Source organism: Chenopodium quinoa, unplaced genomic scaffold (genome assembly GCF_001683475.1).
Source record: "Chenopodium quinoa cultivar QQ74 unplaced genomic scaffold, ASM168347v1, whole genome shotgun sequence".
NCBI classification, from domain to species: domain Eukaryota; kingdom Viridiplantae; phylum Streptophyta; class Magnoliopsida; order Caryophyllales; family Amaranthaceae; genus Chenopodium; species Chenopodium quinoa.
The window spans coordinates 136488-155546 of record NW_018743919.1 but is presented as its reverse complement, the minus strand read 5'-3'; the positions used below and the strand labels follow the sequence as shown (position 1 = coordinate 155546).

General features: G+C 31.9%; 1 protein-coding gene and 1 pseudogene across 1 annotated transcript; one reads left to right on the top strand and one right to left on the bottom strand.

The window, feature by feature from the left end:
* Nucleotides 1-596: 596 nt before the first annotated feature.
* LOC110687205 lies at nucleotides 597-2892 on the bottom strand (annotated as a pseudogene).
* Nucleotides 2893-12976: 10084 nt separating this feature from the next.
* On the top strand, nucleotides 12977-14379 carry LOC110687067. The gene is made up of 2 exons (XM_021863694.1): nucleotides 12977-13357; nucleotides 13966-14379. Exons 1-2 carry the CDS (start codon nucleotides 13076-13078, stop codon nucleotides 14140-14142), a joined length of 459 nt encoding a protein of 152 aa, XP_021719386.1. The 5' UTR covers nucleotides 12977-13075; the 3' UTR covers nucleotides 14143-14379.
* Nucleotides 14380-19059: the final 4680 nt, after the last annotated feature.

Below are 19059 nucleotides of genomic sequence, written 5' to 3'. Positions count from 1 at the left end.
AATAAATTAACTCCTAAACAAATATGTAATGGATAATGGGCACATGTACAGACTACAATAATATCATGAATGTAAATTTTAGCAGAATAGCAATATGACTAACAGCTACCTCATTAATTATCACACACTTCATAATATTTTACAGGAAACCAGTAGAGAGTTTGGCATGAGAATTGTATGGCCTATTATAATTCATCCAATCATTACAGGGGAAAATGTTGCCTCTAATCAGTTCAAGTTCCATCCAGGCATCCATCAAGCAAATTGTTACAAATTCACTTGTTTACTCAAAATTAAGAAAGCAAACTATCACGGTTAAGCAAATACTCCATACTAACTTCGAGTACATGAAAGAAAGATAAGTTTTTTTTTTTTTTTTTTAAATTTTTTTTTTGTCTAGATGCAGCATTGATTCAGTTTATGGGGGGCATGACTAAGGAAATTTAATCTTATTCAGATGCAAAGCAAAAATTTCTGTTTCATACTAATAGAATACATTGTTTAATTGACACATTCGTGCAAATCTGTTTAAAAAAATAAAGAAATAAAAAAAAATGAAGAAGAAGAAGTGAAAGCTTCCAGCACAGAAAGGCTCGTCACCAAATTTCTTGAAAGATTATTGTATGTGTTTGATGGATAATGTATATTAAAGACTTAAAAAATATTTGTAACTACACATATTGTCAACTCATAAATTTCATCTTTGTATAGATTTAAACAACAGACCTTTCTCAAAGGAGCAATTACAACTCTACAATCTCAACAGTTACATATCATTACAAATAATTTAACAAGAGTGACAACAGAAACAAACAAGCTATGCAAACAGAACCTGGGAGCTTGAGGGAGTCAAATCAGAGAATGCCATAGGAGCATCCTCAACATGCCACTGAACAGCAAAGCTCAATTTCTTTTCAGAATGGCCTTCTTCTAGGTTCACTTTCAAAATCTGACCCACCGCTACATGAAGATCCCGACCAACAACATAGATTTTGGAATCATAGGAATTCACAGAGAAAGGCTTGCATATTTGTTCTGGTAAAGGCGGGCCTTCCACAGTATCCCACGAATCAGAATTCCCATCATAGACCTTAAGCTTCATCCTCTCATGTTCTGAGACAATAAACAGACACCCAAAAACAACAACACTTGAGCCAGTCCATCCTTCCCTAAGTCCAACTGCCATATTCTCCCAGTTATTATTTATTGGGTCATAAACCTGACCCCGAGGTGAAACAAAGAAAGGCCAAAGCCAGCCTTCAGTCACAAGAAGCTTCCCATCAAGAACAGCTGCATCATATGAGGCCATATTTGTTCCCATGCTTGCAACGGGGTGCCAACACCCTCTGACAGGATCCAAAACCTCAGCTGCATCAAGCTCATAGAGATCTGCACTATTCCCTCCTGCCACATAAACCATCCCATCAATCACCCCACTCGCAAAAAATGATCGAGCTGTTATCATCTGATTCATCACAGTCCATCGATTCTTATGGATTTCATATTTCAAGACAACATCGAGGGGGCAATCCATGTCAGACACCATACCACCACAGACAAAGAGTGTTCCTTCACTCGGTACAGAGACACACCTAAACCCATGGGGACAAACTTTATCCCTACAAGGCATCTCAGGAATGGTATGCCATGTGAAATGAGTAAGGTCAAGAACAAGCCATTGTATCTTCCCAGTACATTTGTGAAAGGTTAACACAAACAACCAAGGATCACATAACCCTAACTCCTTCCTCCGACTGAAAAAACCGTTCCTTACTACCGAGCAACAAATGCCATCGTTTACAAACCGCTCTACATGAACCATGACTTTGAACAGGAAGCCTTAACAGACAATTGAGAGCAACATCATCTGGAAGTCCTGGTATTAAGGGCTGTCCTTTTATAGCTAACTCCAAATCTGAGGAGGGATCCACTAAATGTGATTTAATTGCTGCTACTCTAAATTTTGGGGATAATGACAACTGAGAATCACCAAGCTTAAAAACTGGTGAATGCTTTGAAGATACCCTCACTCTTTGCATTTTTCAAAACCCCAACTCCAATTTATTTATTAGCTATGCACTAATATAAACCCCTTTTTTTGCCCCTTAATTCTTCAATAAAGCACACAAACCACACTTTATCAATTTTTCTTAACCATAAATGGAAACTAAACTACCAAAAAACAAAATATTCAAATGCTAAAAATGCACACAGACATGAATATTTAAATACAATTAGAATTCAGAACAAAGCTTAATAAGTCAAGTCACTTATTCTCAATTTCTATAATTGCAAATAAAATCACAAAAAACACACGGTAGATTACCAAATGAACAGTAACCCAAGAACAGTAACAAAAACCCCAAATAAAGATACCTCAATACCTTATTCTTCAGCAAAAATTGAAGCAGCCCCAGAAAAATTTGAACCAAACCCAGATCAAAAACCAAATAAAGATCGAATTTTTTCGCAGAGTTGATCAAATTTCTGGGTATTTCCAACCCCCCACCAAAAAAAAAAAAAAAAAAAAAAAAAAAAAAAAAAAAAACCAATAAATTAAGCACAAAACATTACCATGGAAGAAGAAGCAAAGTACATGCACTTTACAGAAGAGAGAGAGCTGGAAAATTTGTGTAAAACTCTGTGTTTTTAAGGCAACTTGACGAGATTATTGCAGAGAAGGAGACCAGGAAGGAAGGACCCTCTCATTCTTTTTTTTTTTTTTGTAGGTGAGATTATATTTGATGATGATAATAATAAATTAAATTAAAAATATGTGGGCAAAAATTCTTTTTGGAATTATAGGATGTACAGGATATCACGCGCCTAAAAACGCGAGTAGATTCGACAGAAGAATTGCTGGAGTAGGTCTGGTTTTGTCTCTAGGAATAAATAATACGAGTAGGAGTAGTAGCTTGCGTGTGGGTCTATGATGTATAAAAGGTGCGGCCGTGCAGCTTATTGTAACTTGCAGCAGGTTTTTTACGTTTTACGCCAGGAATTTTAAACTCGTTCTTCGATTAGGACGGCTGAATTGGAGTTATGGTGCGAGATCTGGTTGAGCTGACTCGATTAATTTTTTTTGGTAGGTAAGGCCAAGGCCTAGCCGCAGCATCTAATTATCTATTAGACGATTGGTAAATAAAGAGCAATGGTGATCATGGGTCGGACTGAGCTTTTGTAAGAAATTGAATTGACTTATTTGGGGCTTTGGGCCAAGGCTTCGGGTCAAGCCTATTTTGGGTCATAAAATTGTGTCCAAACTTGTTATTTTGAAGTGGACTTTCGAGCCAAAATTTTGATTAAAAATGAAATTTTAGGCTGCTTAAAACCCAATTAAAAAAAAAACCTTGAAAATCAAACTGGTCAGGATTAGCGGGTCGAGCATGTTTTGATCGGGTCTAATAAAGAGCAATTGACTCAAATTGAGTCATTCATTTGTTACCCCGAATATGTGGGGCAAGCATGAGGCAAGAAACCAATGACATATTTGATCATTAATAGTGCTGAACTCAGGACTTCAAGCATAAGCTATATATCAACTTATTTATCATTTAAATGTTATTTACGGCTCGTATTAAATCATAATAATTATAACTTATAGATATTATAATTCCTAAATGATGAAGGAATTCATGATCAATCTTTGATTTCAATTTGCAAGTTCCTCAAGGCATTATTGTCATCTATAGAACAATGTGAATCATTGCTTGAGCTCAACAGAATATGCCATCTACTGAACAAAAAAATTACAAAGAATCTATTTTTTTTTTTGGAAAGCTAAGCCAACTCTTACAGAGAACAAATTTGCTGTTTCAATTTAAGTTTTTTTATTTTTGGCAGGACAATTACTTTTATGTCGATTAAAAAGACAATTTAGAAGTTTTAAACAAACAATATACTCATTATCTCAACATAAGAGATTATTGATGTTATTACAGAAGACAAGCAAGATATTCCGTGCAGTGTACATCTTACTAATTTAGTGACACATCATGCTCGTGTAAGATACAATACTCTATTTTGTAAATGAAATTTAGTTTAGTTGATATGAATTTTGCACATAATAAGCTATTACTTTTTCATTTCATGCATTCTCAACCATTGATTTGAAATAAACAAAATCTTCGAAATCTCGTATATGGCACTCCACAACCTTCATGATTTGGTTCCATGAACGAGGAAAATGTGAAGTTTATAGGTTATAATACGTACTTATAAAACCTTTGGCTTCGTATATGCTTACGTACATACTCATCATAGCAAATGAAATGGTGAACTAACGTAGAAGATTTGGTCTTGGCTTACTCCATGCTAGCAAGCACGTGATCTAAGAACAGTCAAAGCTTAATTAGAAGATATCAGCAACAAAGTATCTTCGAAAATCGAGACCAATATACGAATCCAACTATCTTAACAAACTTTAATTTGGATATCATCTTAATAAAATTTGTTCAAAGCATCTAGAATAAGTATCTGATTTCCTCAATCTTTACCCTTAATCGTTACTCTAATTGGACAATTTCCTCTTATCTTTCTCTCTTTTGCGCCCTTATTATTCCACAACTTATGAGATCTTTGACTTGGTCTACAAATTAACAAATACTCAATATATTAAATTGTGTATCTTATTCAACTAAGTTATTTTAATTTAATTTATTACAGAGTATGCTTTTTCATCCCAATTTAATCATCACAAAAAGTTTTACACATATTTTTAGGTGATAAATTATCGCTGACTTATCTACTCATACTACTTCATATACTTAGATAATGAATTTTTAAATGATGATCCTAACTTTTTGTAGTTTGAAAAAAAATGTGATAATATTTTACAGAGTAAGTGGAGTAACTGGTGCATAGAACAATTTAGTGTGAAGATTAACCTGAAATTTGAGTTGATAGAGTTCTAAATCTAAGTTATTTAACCTCTTTGATGTAGTAACAATAGATTTTTAGTACTCTTACATATATAGTCCGATTTCTTACTTGTTTTTTGATATTCTCAAACTTTAGTCATGAATTAAACCGAGTTTTTGGACTGTCCTAAAATTCAAGCCATTTTATTATAGCCATCAATTTGTTCCATAAAATAGCATGCCTTGATTAATTAGATGCATGGCTTCAACTAATTATTAATAATCTTCAATGTTGAATGTATCCTTAAACTAACATAGCAAATTAAAAATACTAGACAAGTGACTTAAACATTAAAGAACGAGCTCCATAATTCCACTGTAGATATTATATTGGCCAAATCCACAACCATGAAATAATTATGTGAATACACTTTCAAATCATTTCCTATATCTATCACTTAGCTCATATCTAAATTTTCAAATACTTATTTTTATAGTATAAATATTATAATTGGACTCTAGCTAATTCAAATACAAGTCACATTCTCCAATAAAAAGAAGACTTTTCCAATAGTTCAAAATTGAGACAATTGATTTTATTAAAATTAGGTTCTTTACTACTTAATCTAAACACTCATAAATCGTTGTGAGCGTTAATTTTTCACTTAACTGTAGTTAAATAAATTAAACTAATATTAATTTTTACTTAATCGTAGTCAAATGAACTAAACTCATGATCAAATCTCATGTCGTTAGTAAACACCATCACTCGTTTACCTTGTGCATTCACGTGTGCTAGGATAAGTCAAAAGCAGACGTAGCATATTCCAAATAATGTGGAATCATCAACTCATCAAGAACTACAATACAAACACCAAAGAAACTCCTTTATTTTTTTTTGACAAGGAATGTAAAAATCTTCTCATCCTTACCCATAAAATAACTGCAACTTCAATATTATTGGACCCCTTCCTAACATTTTGTCACACATTTTTCCTCCATTTCCAAAACTTTTAGATTTTTTGAGATATGAGTAACATGTAATTCATCACCAATATATTAATTATACTATCACTCTTTTCATATACTATCACTCTTATTATTCACTTAATCTTTCAAAATTTCTTTGATCTTCCTACAATCCTCCTACATATGACGACCCTAAAGTACGTTGATAGAATTTTGCATGACCAATTTTGTACAACGTCGTGCCGGCATCAGTCTTGGCAGGAAGCTACCATATCATCACCGTCGGGTGTTGCCACGGATGCCAACTCCTCTGCCACCTTGAGTATCATCGACACCGCCAACAACAACGAGGTGGCGAAGGCTAGGGGCGGTGCCACTACTATGAGAGATCAAGACTCTTTTAGAACTGCTATGTTCTTTAGCTGTTGGACCTGTTCCTAGTTGATCTCTTTAGTGCTGAAATTGATGAATTATGATCATATACATATATATCATATATTTCATATGTAGTATATTGATATGGTCAATTCTATGCTTTCAGTATCTTATTTTTTTGCGTGTTGAAATTTTTTTGCGTGTTGAAATTAAAGTCACAGACAGTTTTATAGACAAGATTTGATCAAAAGTTTTGAATATGTAACGTCACCAAAACTTTTGAGTCTTCAATCAACTTAGCAAGTTAGCATTCACCTCAATATTCTGTGCATTTGCAGCTGTATGTTCAAAGTCCCATGTATATATATATATATATATATATATATATATATATATATATATATATATATATATATATATATATATATATATATATATATATATATATATATATATATATATATATATAACGAGTGTACGTTTTTATATTGATTTAATTTATCTAAACTTCTTGGCTATAGAATTTTATTTTATTTTATTTTATTTTATTTATTTATTTATTTTGTTGTGTTTCCACCCGCTTCATCTTTTGGGCTAATCTGGATTCGGGGCTCAGATTTAGGTGGTTCAGTTCCACCCCCCTTTGATCCCAATCGTTGTTGCGGGGATCAAACACGCAGTCCTCCCTACCAAGTATAGTCTCAATCACCACTACATTGACAACCAATTGGTATTATTGGTTAATTAGTAATAGTATAATTATCATTAGTCAAGCCTTTTTTTTTTACCTCTATTGTTATCTATGTACACCCTCTGTCCCATAATACATGACACATTCAAACATTGCACACATGCCAATGCATTAATTTGACTTTATTTTTGAATAATTAAATATTAATAAAAATTATTTTAAAAATTATATTATGAAACTTTATATTAAAACCTATCTAACAACATATTTTATGATAAAATATATTTTTATTATGTTTGTAAAAAATTATGGTCAAACCTAATGCATGACTAGTGAAAAAAGTCAAATGTCTCGTGATTATGGGACTAAGAAAATATAATTTATAGGAAAAATTGGTTTTAATAATTCCAACTTATCCTAACTTTGGTTATTCTAGAATAACCCCAACTTTAGGGGTGTTTACTTTCTTCAATCCCAAACCGATCAACAAAAGTCAATGACTTGTTACAACAGGTTATGTGTCACGTGTCAAGTTGTATTTGGTCCAAAAAAAAAAATTTGAAAAAAACAAAAAACCCCTTATCCGATCCCTACCGGACTATAACCCCCACCTCCTGACGATGGTCGGGCGCCCCTACCTCTCCCTTCCCCTGCCTCGATGTGCGCTAGTTTCCCCCATCCCCTCCCGCCAGGGGTTGCGACCCACCCCACCCCCAATACCCACCTTTTTCGACTCTCCGCCTCCATCGAAACACCCAACCGAACTCCCTTTAACCCCTCCCTCCATTCGAAACACCAAGAAACTCTTCCCCCACTGCCGAAAACCCTCAACTGCCCCCTTCCTCACCATTAAAAACCCTAGCCACTAGGGTTTCAGGGTGGTGGGAGGGGCGGTTGGAGGTTTTCAAAGTGGGGGAAGGGTTTTCATAGCTTGGTGGTTGCGTGGGGGTTTCGGGGATGGGGATGGTGGTTTAGAGGGAAGCGGGAGAGACGACGCCAGAGGTGGAGGAAGGCTGGTTGGCCGGTGAAGGAGGGGGCTGGGCTGGGCGGTGGCCGGATCGTTTGGGGTGGTTGGGGTTTGGCTGGGTCGTGGGTTTTTTTAAAACCAATTAACTTGCAACACGTGTTATTTAAAAAAAAAAAACCATTCAACGGGTCACTGATAATTGGGATTGAAGAAAGAAAACAACCCTCAAAGTTGAAATTAATCCAGAATAATCCAAAGTTGGGATTATTAAAAGAAAATGGAGCAAAGTTGGGATTATTCCAAAATAATCCAAAATTGGAATTATTAAAAGAAAATGAAGCAAAGTTGGGATTATTAATACCAATTTTTCCTTAAATATATTGAAAGGTATTCCTATAGAATACTTTCTTTAATTTGTTTCTTAATACTATTAACAATTGGACTTATTACAATAGTCACTGTACTGTACATATTCTCTGATATTTCCTTTTTTGCTTGTTTTTTTTGAATGGGCTCAACATCAAATCTCCCAGTGTATAGTTTCAAAGTATTCAATTTTTATAAATTTGCTTTTGGCTAAAACTGTGCATAAATAATCTAAAAACAAAATACATGCATGTATTGAGAAACTGATAAAGTAATAAACTAATAATTGTGCAAGAAAGGATTAGATCGAACTTAAATTCTTCGTACATATAGTAATTAATAAACTTCATACCAATGACCACTCTCCTTTAGAAAGAGCATCATATTGATAAAATATTATGGGATAAAATGCTTGAAATGTATTGGTATTCTTGGCTAATATTTATAGCCTACAAAATAATACTTCGTACAAAACTCTATCATATGTAAACTTTACATTTGTAAACTTTCCTAATCCTAGATAATATCAAATTACCATAAATCTATCTATGAATATCACTAAGATATTATAACAATGATGCCTTGAATCGGGAGCTAGGAAATTTGGGAGGTAAGAAGCTTGTGTCGCAAAACTGGGAAGATGCAGCAAGCGCGAGACACGCCCATGCCTTAGGAAGACATGGGTGTGCCTCAATAGAGAAGACGCAACACTCACATTGACATGCCCGTGTCAAATCTGATTTGCCCGTATCAGGTGTCGCGCAAGGTACATCACAGGGGCGGCACGCCCGTGCCCAGTGCGACACGCCCGTGTCAATTCAAGTTAGAGTTCCTATTTTGCTACTGATCAAGGGGGAAGCCCATGCCCACCGATTTTAGTCAATTTGCTTGTGGGCTTTTATTTTCTTGTTTAAAGTCTATCTTACCTAGTTTAGGGGTTATCATAAATACCCCTAGGTTATTTCCTAGCCGTGATGACATTAGTTGGGTGATTATTCAAAAATCTAAAAGTCATTTGTGTATTTTCATTAGTGAGTCGTGAGAGATAGCATTAGAAATCCGAGAGACAATCAATCTGTTTTCGGTGATTAGTCTCAAATTTGTTCTGAATTTGCATTGTGTTTTCCCCAATATCAATAAAATTATTACACTCGCTTGTCTGTGGATGTAGCCAACACGTTGTTGGTGAACTGCGTAATATGTGTGTGTTTTTCTTGTTAATTTTATATCTTTTTTTTTTTTTTTTTGCATCTGTTATAATAGATATATTATTATATCCTAAATAATATCATAAAATCTATATCACAATAATATATATTTTCCTATTATATTCCTAACATAGTTGCTTGTATAAATTATATATAATCGTTGTATTATAAAATTGCAGTTTGAGTACTAGGACGACACATATTGATTGGATCATCCTATAGGCAAGAGATCAGAGAATTTGGTAGGAAATTAACCGAAATTGCTACTACAAGATAATAATAAGCTAAGATAAACACGAGATACGATGTGGATTATTGTGGAAACAAGTTCCAACTTCCAAGTAACGGCTGCCTTGAATAAACCATGCGGCCCCTTGCAGTTGTAATATTGTGTTAACATGACTTGCTTGAATAAACCATGGGGTGATGGGGTGACCGTGGGCTTGTGGTTGTACCCGCAGGTTCGCCCCACACCCTTTCTCAAACATAACCACCACCATTTAAATACGGAGTACAGATAATTTTTTAGTTGTATATTACTGTCTCTGTTTATTTATACGGAGTATTAAATTTTGCCCAGTATTAATACTATTCACATATATTAGTTTAACTATCATTAATACTTTCTCTATTCTTTTTTACTTGATTTGTTTCTTTTATTACTACGTTTGTCAATGCAAAATTTTAATGATCAACAACTTTAATTCCCCGTAAGTAAAAATTATAAAAGTTATATATTATGAAAGTACTTATTGTGACGAATTCAAAAAGATCCCACGTGAATATGTTTTTCCTTACATATTATTCACAAAAGACGGTCAAAGGAAGGGTGATGAATAGTGTAAAAGTCAAAACGGGTCAAGTAAAAAAGAACGGAGGAAGTATGTGTATAAGTAATTATTATTATATTAGAAAAATATATAGTTATGTTATTTGTTATGTTCGTCACAACATATAGTATTAAACTAGTGTTTAGCCTGGACGATACCCCGAGTCGATACTTTAAATATTAATGTATTATAGTTTTCATGTATTATAGTTTATTTAGATGAATTTTATTTTAATTTTTTATGTACAAAATAATGTTAAATACTTTTATTTTAGATTAAGTTAACACTCTCATAGTCTACATTAACTATATTTAAGAAGAATAAGTTAACTAAATTATTAGATAGCAAAGTTGGTATGACTTTTTATTCATTTTCCAATAGACCCAATTTTGATTCTTGATAAAAACATTTTTTTAATCGCATGTAGCATTCATATTTCTAATTGGGTGATGTGACATTCTCTTGGTGGAAGAGAGGGATGACACGTGGCGTGTATCATTGATTAGTAACGTCTTTTAATATATAATAAATAAAAATAAAATGTAGATACGAAGTATGTATATATTTATACTTTTTATTCGTTGTCAATTAATGATATTAAAAGTCAAAACTTTACATTGACTAATGTACATACTCCGAAATAAAAATAAAAAATAAAAAAATACATACAAAGTATTCCGTAATAAAATAAATAATTAATTTTTGGATGAGCACTGCTCATTATGATTTATTATTTATTTTTTATTTTTTGGTGAAAAGCTCATTTTCTAAATGAACATTGACCTTTTTTGGTAAAGAGTTTTTTGGAGTGCTTTTAGCTTTTTGAGTCATATTAGCTTATTTGACCAATTTAAAAAGCTAAATTGGGTGTTTGATAAATAACTTATTAAAAGAGCTTTTTAAGCTTAAAAAGCTCTTTTTAGAAAAAGCTCATTATAAGAGTTTTTTGATATTAGCTTATTAAACAATTAGCTTTTTTGGTTATCAAATAAACAGCTAATACTTAACAACTATTTACCAAACACTTTTACACAATCAACTATTTACAACTAGCTAATCAAATCAGCTAATATAACCAGTTAATCAAACTAGTTAATACAAACAACTTTATCAATCAGCTACCAGCTAATTAACAAACAAGGCCTTGATTTTTGAGCTAAGCAGTTAAGACTTTTCCAGAATTGAACAGAGTTCTTCATAACAAGCATATTAGAGTACAAGTCAACAACGCGTTTATTATTAAGTGATGTGGCGGGGTTAAAGTTAATCTCCACGTCATTGCCTACCTTTTGTTCTCTTCTAATTTCCGCCCATAGAATGAACATTGTTTATCTTACTCCATAAAGTCCATATAAATTCACAAAATCTACAATATTTTTATACAAAAAACCAAATATTAACCAAACACAAAAGCAATATTTTGCTATTTCAAATACTTTCTTGTAAAAAATAAACTTGAATTTGTTAGCAAAAATATTTATTTTTTCAAATATGAGCTTGAGGTACGTAGGGAGGGTGTTGTACCAAGCAGCAGGAAATACGAGGGTGATGTTGCAAGGCACCAAGATAGACCAAGCTTCTTCTAAATGTGACTCTAATTTCATCATGTCTTTCAAGAATTCCTCCGGCTTAAACCGCCATACGAGGCGGTTAGCCACCGATGGTAAGGTTGCTACCACCACCTCCACGGATAATAAGCTTCGGCTTGCCGAGGAATCTCTCCGGAATGTCTTGTATTTGAGTTGTTGGGGTCCATTTTAACCATTCAATAATTATTCTTGTAAATGAATTTGTAAGGGAATTTATTTTTAATTTGTACTTATATATTACTGCGGAATTGTGTATAGATATTACTTCAATTCGAGTCATAATATAATTATACTTGGTATATTTTTCTTGACGTTGGAAATATTGATGATGTCAAGTTTGCAATAAAAGTGAGCATATTATATAAATTAACTTTTTAGCATGGTTGGTTGATCTTCGAGGAAGAATTAGATAGAAGTAGTTATAAACTCAGATTTGTAAAAATTGCAAATTAATCTACCACTAAATATAAATTGATAAAGGCTAAAAAGCTTCCTTATTCGATCTTCATACCTCTCCAAAATCTTAGAGTTAACCTACATACTCCGATCCGTATTATTTTTGAGGATCTCCATGAATGAGCTACCGCGTCTAACGGATTTAATTAGTAGCCTTAGAGCATAAGGCCTAAATTTCTTGTTCATCCCTTCAGCTAGACTATGAGGATGGGTGCGTATGAGGTCCATCCTTTCTGGTCAAAAATGGTTAAAGGGCGAGTCAATTATGTAATTATTCTTGTTCTTATAGAAGTACATACTATTATGTTGGAATATGATGCAAACAATCAACATTATAATTGATGCTTAGCTTAAATTAATGTAAAATATAGACCTATTTCAACTAACTATTGTTAATGTACTCCGTAATTTCAAACTTGCTACTCCATATTAGGTATTCTTGTAAAATATATAGAGTATTAAATAAGAATTGTATTACAAAAGTTAGCATATTATATTTTTGAATAGAAGGAGTACACCACAATTAGTGAACAAATTACTCAATTAATCAATTATTTTATTTCCGAGCCATGCAATATTGTTACTATGTTAGGTTGTTTGCATATGCATGCGGACAAATGCCGAATTCCCAAGTAACATTATCTACATATATAGTCTATCTTTATTTATTCTTCATTCCTACCACACAAAACTTTGCATCTTACTTTCTCTATTTCACCAATTAACACATACCCAAAATACTCTCCTACAATCAGCACAAACGTGATGAACATACTCAAACCTTGCAAATACTCCTATCACAATAATCATCATTCATCATTTCACTCCATCAGTTCTAATTTTGCATTTAAAACGATAAAGAAGGTTAAATTTTATAGTAGGCCAAATGTTAATAAACTTTGTACTGTTAGAGCTAGCTATGCCGGCGGCGAAGCTCGAAACAATGAAGATGTAACGGAAAGGAAAAGCTTTCTTTCTCTAGAAGAGGCCGGTTTGGTGGAGATTTCTGGTTTAAGTGTTCATGAACGTTTCCTTTGCAGATTAACAGTATGTTTTTTGTTTCCCTTCTCTTTCTTTTGTTTTCGACGTTTTTAATAAGGGTATGCTTAATTTGCTACGGTATATTATATGGGGACCGTAACTAGTACACATTATACGTACTCTTGGATTAATTGGTATAAAAATTAAAGGTTGTTCCGATATGGTATGAATATTCTCGAGTTTTTAGAGCCTAATACCTGTCTCAAATTCACATTAATCCGACCTCAACTAAAGAATATGACAAATTTGGTAATTAATTTCTACTCGTAGTGATAGAGTATATAAACCAATCTTGGGCTTCAACCATCAGCTTATGGTTGAATGGTTGAAGCCCAAGATCGGTTTACATACTCTATCACGTAGATGAATTTAGTTTCTTACAGTAAAAAGTAAATAGGTACTAAATTATCAAGTAAGTTTTTAATAGTATGGGTACGATTCGTTATATATAAATTTAATGTGGATTACATAGTATAATACATATTTAAAAAATTGACGTTTTATTCCCAAAAGGATGGGGTTCGGCTATACATGTGGACTATAATGCACATTAAAAATCACTTTCAATTCTAAAATAGGGTAATGATAATGTTTAAATTGAAATGATGTGGCAGATATCATCTTTGAATCTATTGAGAGTGATAGCAGAGCAAGAAGGATGTTCAATAGAAGAACTAAATGCAGGAAGAATTTGTGATTGGTTCTTGAAAGATAAACTCAAAAGGGAGCAGAATATTGGGTCCGCTGTACTCCAATGGGATGATGATGACCCTTTTGCTGGCCAATTTTAATTACTTTGGTGTATTATTATGGCATTCAATTTCATCAAATTATTTATTAATTAATATGGTCTTCTTCCATACTAATTTGACATGTTAGAACTTTGGCAAAGTCATCACTCATCAGTGAAAAAGTTACATTACATCCTAAAATAGTTACTCCTTTGGGAAAAAGAACTTTTTGTATGATAAATACTTCATGTAATAGTTATATTTGACTAAGGTTATGCATGCATGACTTGATAATCATGGCTAAAGTCTATAAAGATGGCATTGGTTGACTGAGTTACCACATGTCAGGATCCAACACGTATCATGACGAGTTTAGTTCAATAAAATCAAACTTTAAGGAACAAATATTATAGTAAGTCAATATAAATAAGTTTTAATCAATTTAATGATTTTTTTTTTAACTAATCAGTTTAATGAATTTAATTTCAATAATAAATATCTAAATTCAACAAATGTAATTTAAAAATAGTACGGAGTAATTATTAGGTGAAAAAAACATGGTTGTCTTAATCTATCTATCTATCTATATATATACTAAAACAAAGGGCGCCTACATGTAAAAATGACACATGTCACTCTGCCAATTAATATTTTCCCGCCCATTTACAAACTCCTAAATAAAGAAATTTTTGTAATATCTTTTAATAATTATTGCAATATTTCATTTTATTAATGATTATTATCTTTGAATAAAATCTTTTTACATCTTTTGACTCATTTCAATAAGTACAATTATGTCTAGTTAAAAAAAAATTTACGCCTTTGATTCTTTCCTTTTTTGATTTAATTAATCTAATTTTTTTTGTCAAATACTCAAATGTTATAATATACGAACTATTTTTAAAAATATTATCTTTCCATTTTGGCAATTACATTTAATCCATATACAATCAAATAGAGTTTCTGTTCATATACAATCAAATAGAGTTTCTGTTCAGCCCACACTCAAAACGCATTGATACTATATTATCAAAGATAAGTTTAATATTATCCCTTATTTCCTCCAACTTAATTATTTTAATTTGGCAATAAAATTTATTTTAATTAAAAAAGGATATAATTTAAGTTGAATACATAGAAAGTACATAGTATGTCTTCATTATTTTACTTTTAAATTTATAAATAATAATATCACATGTTAAAATCTTGTGCAAATTTTCCTATCAATTTTGTTTTTATCTAACAATAACAATAATAATAATACAAATACATAACCTTAATTATTGAAGCAGAAGATTGTAATTTGTCAAGAATACAATTTTTATTCCCTAATTTTTATAGTGTTTGTGTTAACGTATAGTATAAACAATAGAGCAATTGTTATTACATCAATCATATTTCATATATACAAATCATAAATTTTTTTTTAAAAAAAACCCTGGTACTCATAACCAAATCAAAATAATTTGCAAAATATGGTGTACCTAATATAAGGACGGATAATGTATGAGTGTAGCTAGCGTATGGTCAATGGATACTAAATTAAAACTTTATGCGGTGTTAGGTTCGTCTCAATGTATAGTTTAATGATATCAAATTTTTATAATTTTTGTTAATATATATACTACCTCCATTTCATATTTTTTGTAACTTTGGATATTATTTGTAAGATATAAAATATTCCAAAGCTGCAAAAAAATATAAAACGGGGGTAGTATTTAAAGATGTTGATGGTTAAAGGTACATTTTAAAGACCGTGCAAAGTCAAAATGGGACTATTAAATTGGAATTGAGGGAGGTTTTTTTTTTTTATTTTTTTTTTAACAAATGTATTTTTTGTTATATTTGGTTCAAATGATTCATTATTTGCATAAGGTAATATTGAACTTTCCCCGTCAAAATAAAAAATATTGAAGTTTTTCTTTATATTTTTATTAAGAGTCTTAATTTAAAGGTATATGCTAAATGAAATTGAACGTGTATATTCAAATACAAGAGAAAGTAGCTTGATCTACTTTACTCTTGGAAGAAAATCCTATTATATTATCAATGATACTATATATATTTAGGCCCTGTTCACATCACCTTATTTTTGCTGAACTAAAATTATTTTTACTGACCTTAAATTATTTTTACTGAACTCAAATTATTTTTGTTGAACTAAAATAATTTTTACTGATTTTGTGTTATATTTCTTCTTTAAAGTTACTGATTTTTACTGAACTGAAATTATTTTTACTGAACTGAACTTAATTTTACTAAACTGAACTTATTTTTGTTGAACTGAAATTTTTTTACTGAACTGAAATTATTTTTACTGAATATTATTTTTTTGATGTGAAGTGAACAAGGCCTTTATTACGGGTCTTGATTTAAAATTATATGCTAAATGAAATTGAATGTATATATTCAAATACAGGTGATAAGTAGCTTAGCTTTACCCTTGAAAGAAAATCTATAGATTTATTAAATAATATTTAGTTGGAGATGATAAGTTATGGGAGCCAAATTATGGTGAAGGAATTATAGTTATCAATGATCGATGAAAGAGCAATGTTGAAAGCATCTAATTTGGTTGAAGCTATCATCGAAAGTTCTTATCCTTCTTATTTGGTTTATTTATGGAATACAAAATACTTACAAGAAAGAGAAATTTTAGCCCCAACTCAGGATATTGTAGGTATTATCAATAATTACTTACTATCAAGTGATGCGAAAATATATTTGAGTTCTAATAGTATATATATGTACGTCGAATGCAAGCATGGAGACTAAAGACCTCTATCGAGTTCTTAAAATACCTTCTTAATATCAAGTGTATGTTTGTTTCAATTTTAGAATGAATTTTTCCTTCTTTCATTTGTTATAGTACTTGAAGTATTGGTATGGGTCAAATTGTCAAATCCATATATCTTTTTGGGTTTTCAAACCCCATAACTTAGGGATTGAGGTATGGGTTTAAAATTTATACTTATATAATTTATTTAATCATCAACCAAACATATGGCATGAGTTTAAATAGATATTTGTATATTCAATCATCAACCAAACCTATACCTCATTCATATATTTCATGAACCAAACGGCCCCTAAATAGATATTCATAACTTTTATTTATATTGGTGTAATTTTTGATCATTTATAGATAAAGATATACAATAGGGATGATTGTAAACTTGATTTTTATGTTCTATGACAACATTAGTTATGGGATTGAGAGAGTATGTTTTATTAGCTTGATTAAAACAAAAATACACAAGAAGGATATTGCATGAGATATGTGAATTGGCATAAATCATTTTGATCTAAAAGGTAAAATTTATCAATTATAAAGAGTATAAACCTTATTCATATCTTTGTTTCTATGTATTTTTGTAAACATTGAATTGCAAATATGATAATGAGGATTGTGATAAATGGGTACACATTATGTTAGTTATGTCTTTCATTATTGTGCATTAAGCAAATTATAACAAAATTTTCGTGAGGTTTAATTTTAATTTTTAAAATTAAACTCATTGTTGGAGAGATAAATTCTTATTATTTAATCCTCCAATTCCCTTCCTTTTTCATTTGTTATCCAAATGAAAGATACTCCTTTCCTCTATTTCCCTTCATTCCTTTCCTTTCCCTCCATTTCCTTCAATCTAAACAAAGAGTAAAAAGGACTAGGGATTATCGATCCCCTTATATCCCGTGTCCAAAGCAACGACAATAGTTTCATATTCATGTTACATTAAACATTAGCTCCCACAAAAGATTCTTAAGCATGCATTTATATTTGTTAAGTAGTGAATGATAAAGAATGATTTATCAGATTACAATCACCACTCACCAGTAAACCTGGGCACGGGCCGGGTTGGCCCGCGTGCCGCCCGGCACGGCCCGCCGTTCGGCGCAGCCCGGCACGACCCGAATTCAAGCACGGCACGGCACGAAGTTCAACTCCCGTGCCACGGATAGGGTTGAGAATTCCCAGGCACGAGCACGGGCATGGCCTGCAGGCACGGCCCGCGGGCCAACGGTAATGTTACCGTTTATTCTAGCTCTAATAAGCCAAAAAAACGGCTAGTTTTTTGCCAATTTGCTCCCCAAAAATTCTATAAATACTCACCTCCATTTCATTCCCAAATCACAAAATCACAATCTCTTCTTCTTATCTCTTATATTCTCTAAATCTCTAATAATCCTTATTTTCTTAAATTCTCTAATTATTCTCTTAAATTCTCTAATTATTTTCCTAATATCGGAAAAAATTAAAAAGTTCGTAATCGTAATTAGTGGAGCGTTGAAGCACGGTTGTAAGATCTAAACTAATCTTAAATTTATTATTGTTTTATTGTTATTATTAGAATAATCTTGTTTAATTATTATTGTTGTTAATTGTTATTGTTGTTGTTATAATTGTTGTTATTAATTATTATTATTGTTACAATTGTTGTTATTATTTATTTTTGTTGTTATTGTTATTGTTATAGTTGTTGTTATTAATTATTATTATTGATATTTTTATTGTTAAAATTGTTGTTATTAATTATTATTATTATAGTTAACCACTTTTTATTAAAAAATTAATTGTTAATTATGGCATCGAACAACCCATCATCTAGGTCTAGGGGGAAAGGCCGACTTATCCGTAGTAGTAGTTCTAGGGAACCACCAAATACAACGAGCCCCCAAATTACGAGTCAAACCAATGACCCCATTTACTTCCCCCCGGGCTATGAGCCATATAATACGTCGGGATTTCCAGCACCACCACTAAACCAATTTCCACTACCACCATACCAATTTCCACCTAATTATATCGGTGATCAACAAAACTATTGTTCTAGCCAAGGTAGCCAAGAAAGTACCCGAATTCCCTCCGGTTCTACCCCTTCTACTGCCACTCCCACTAGTCTCACTACTAACCATCACACACATCATGAATGGTTAACCGAAACTGAGATGCTACTTTTGAAAAACCGAAGGAGT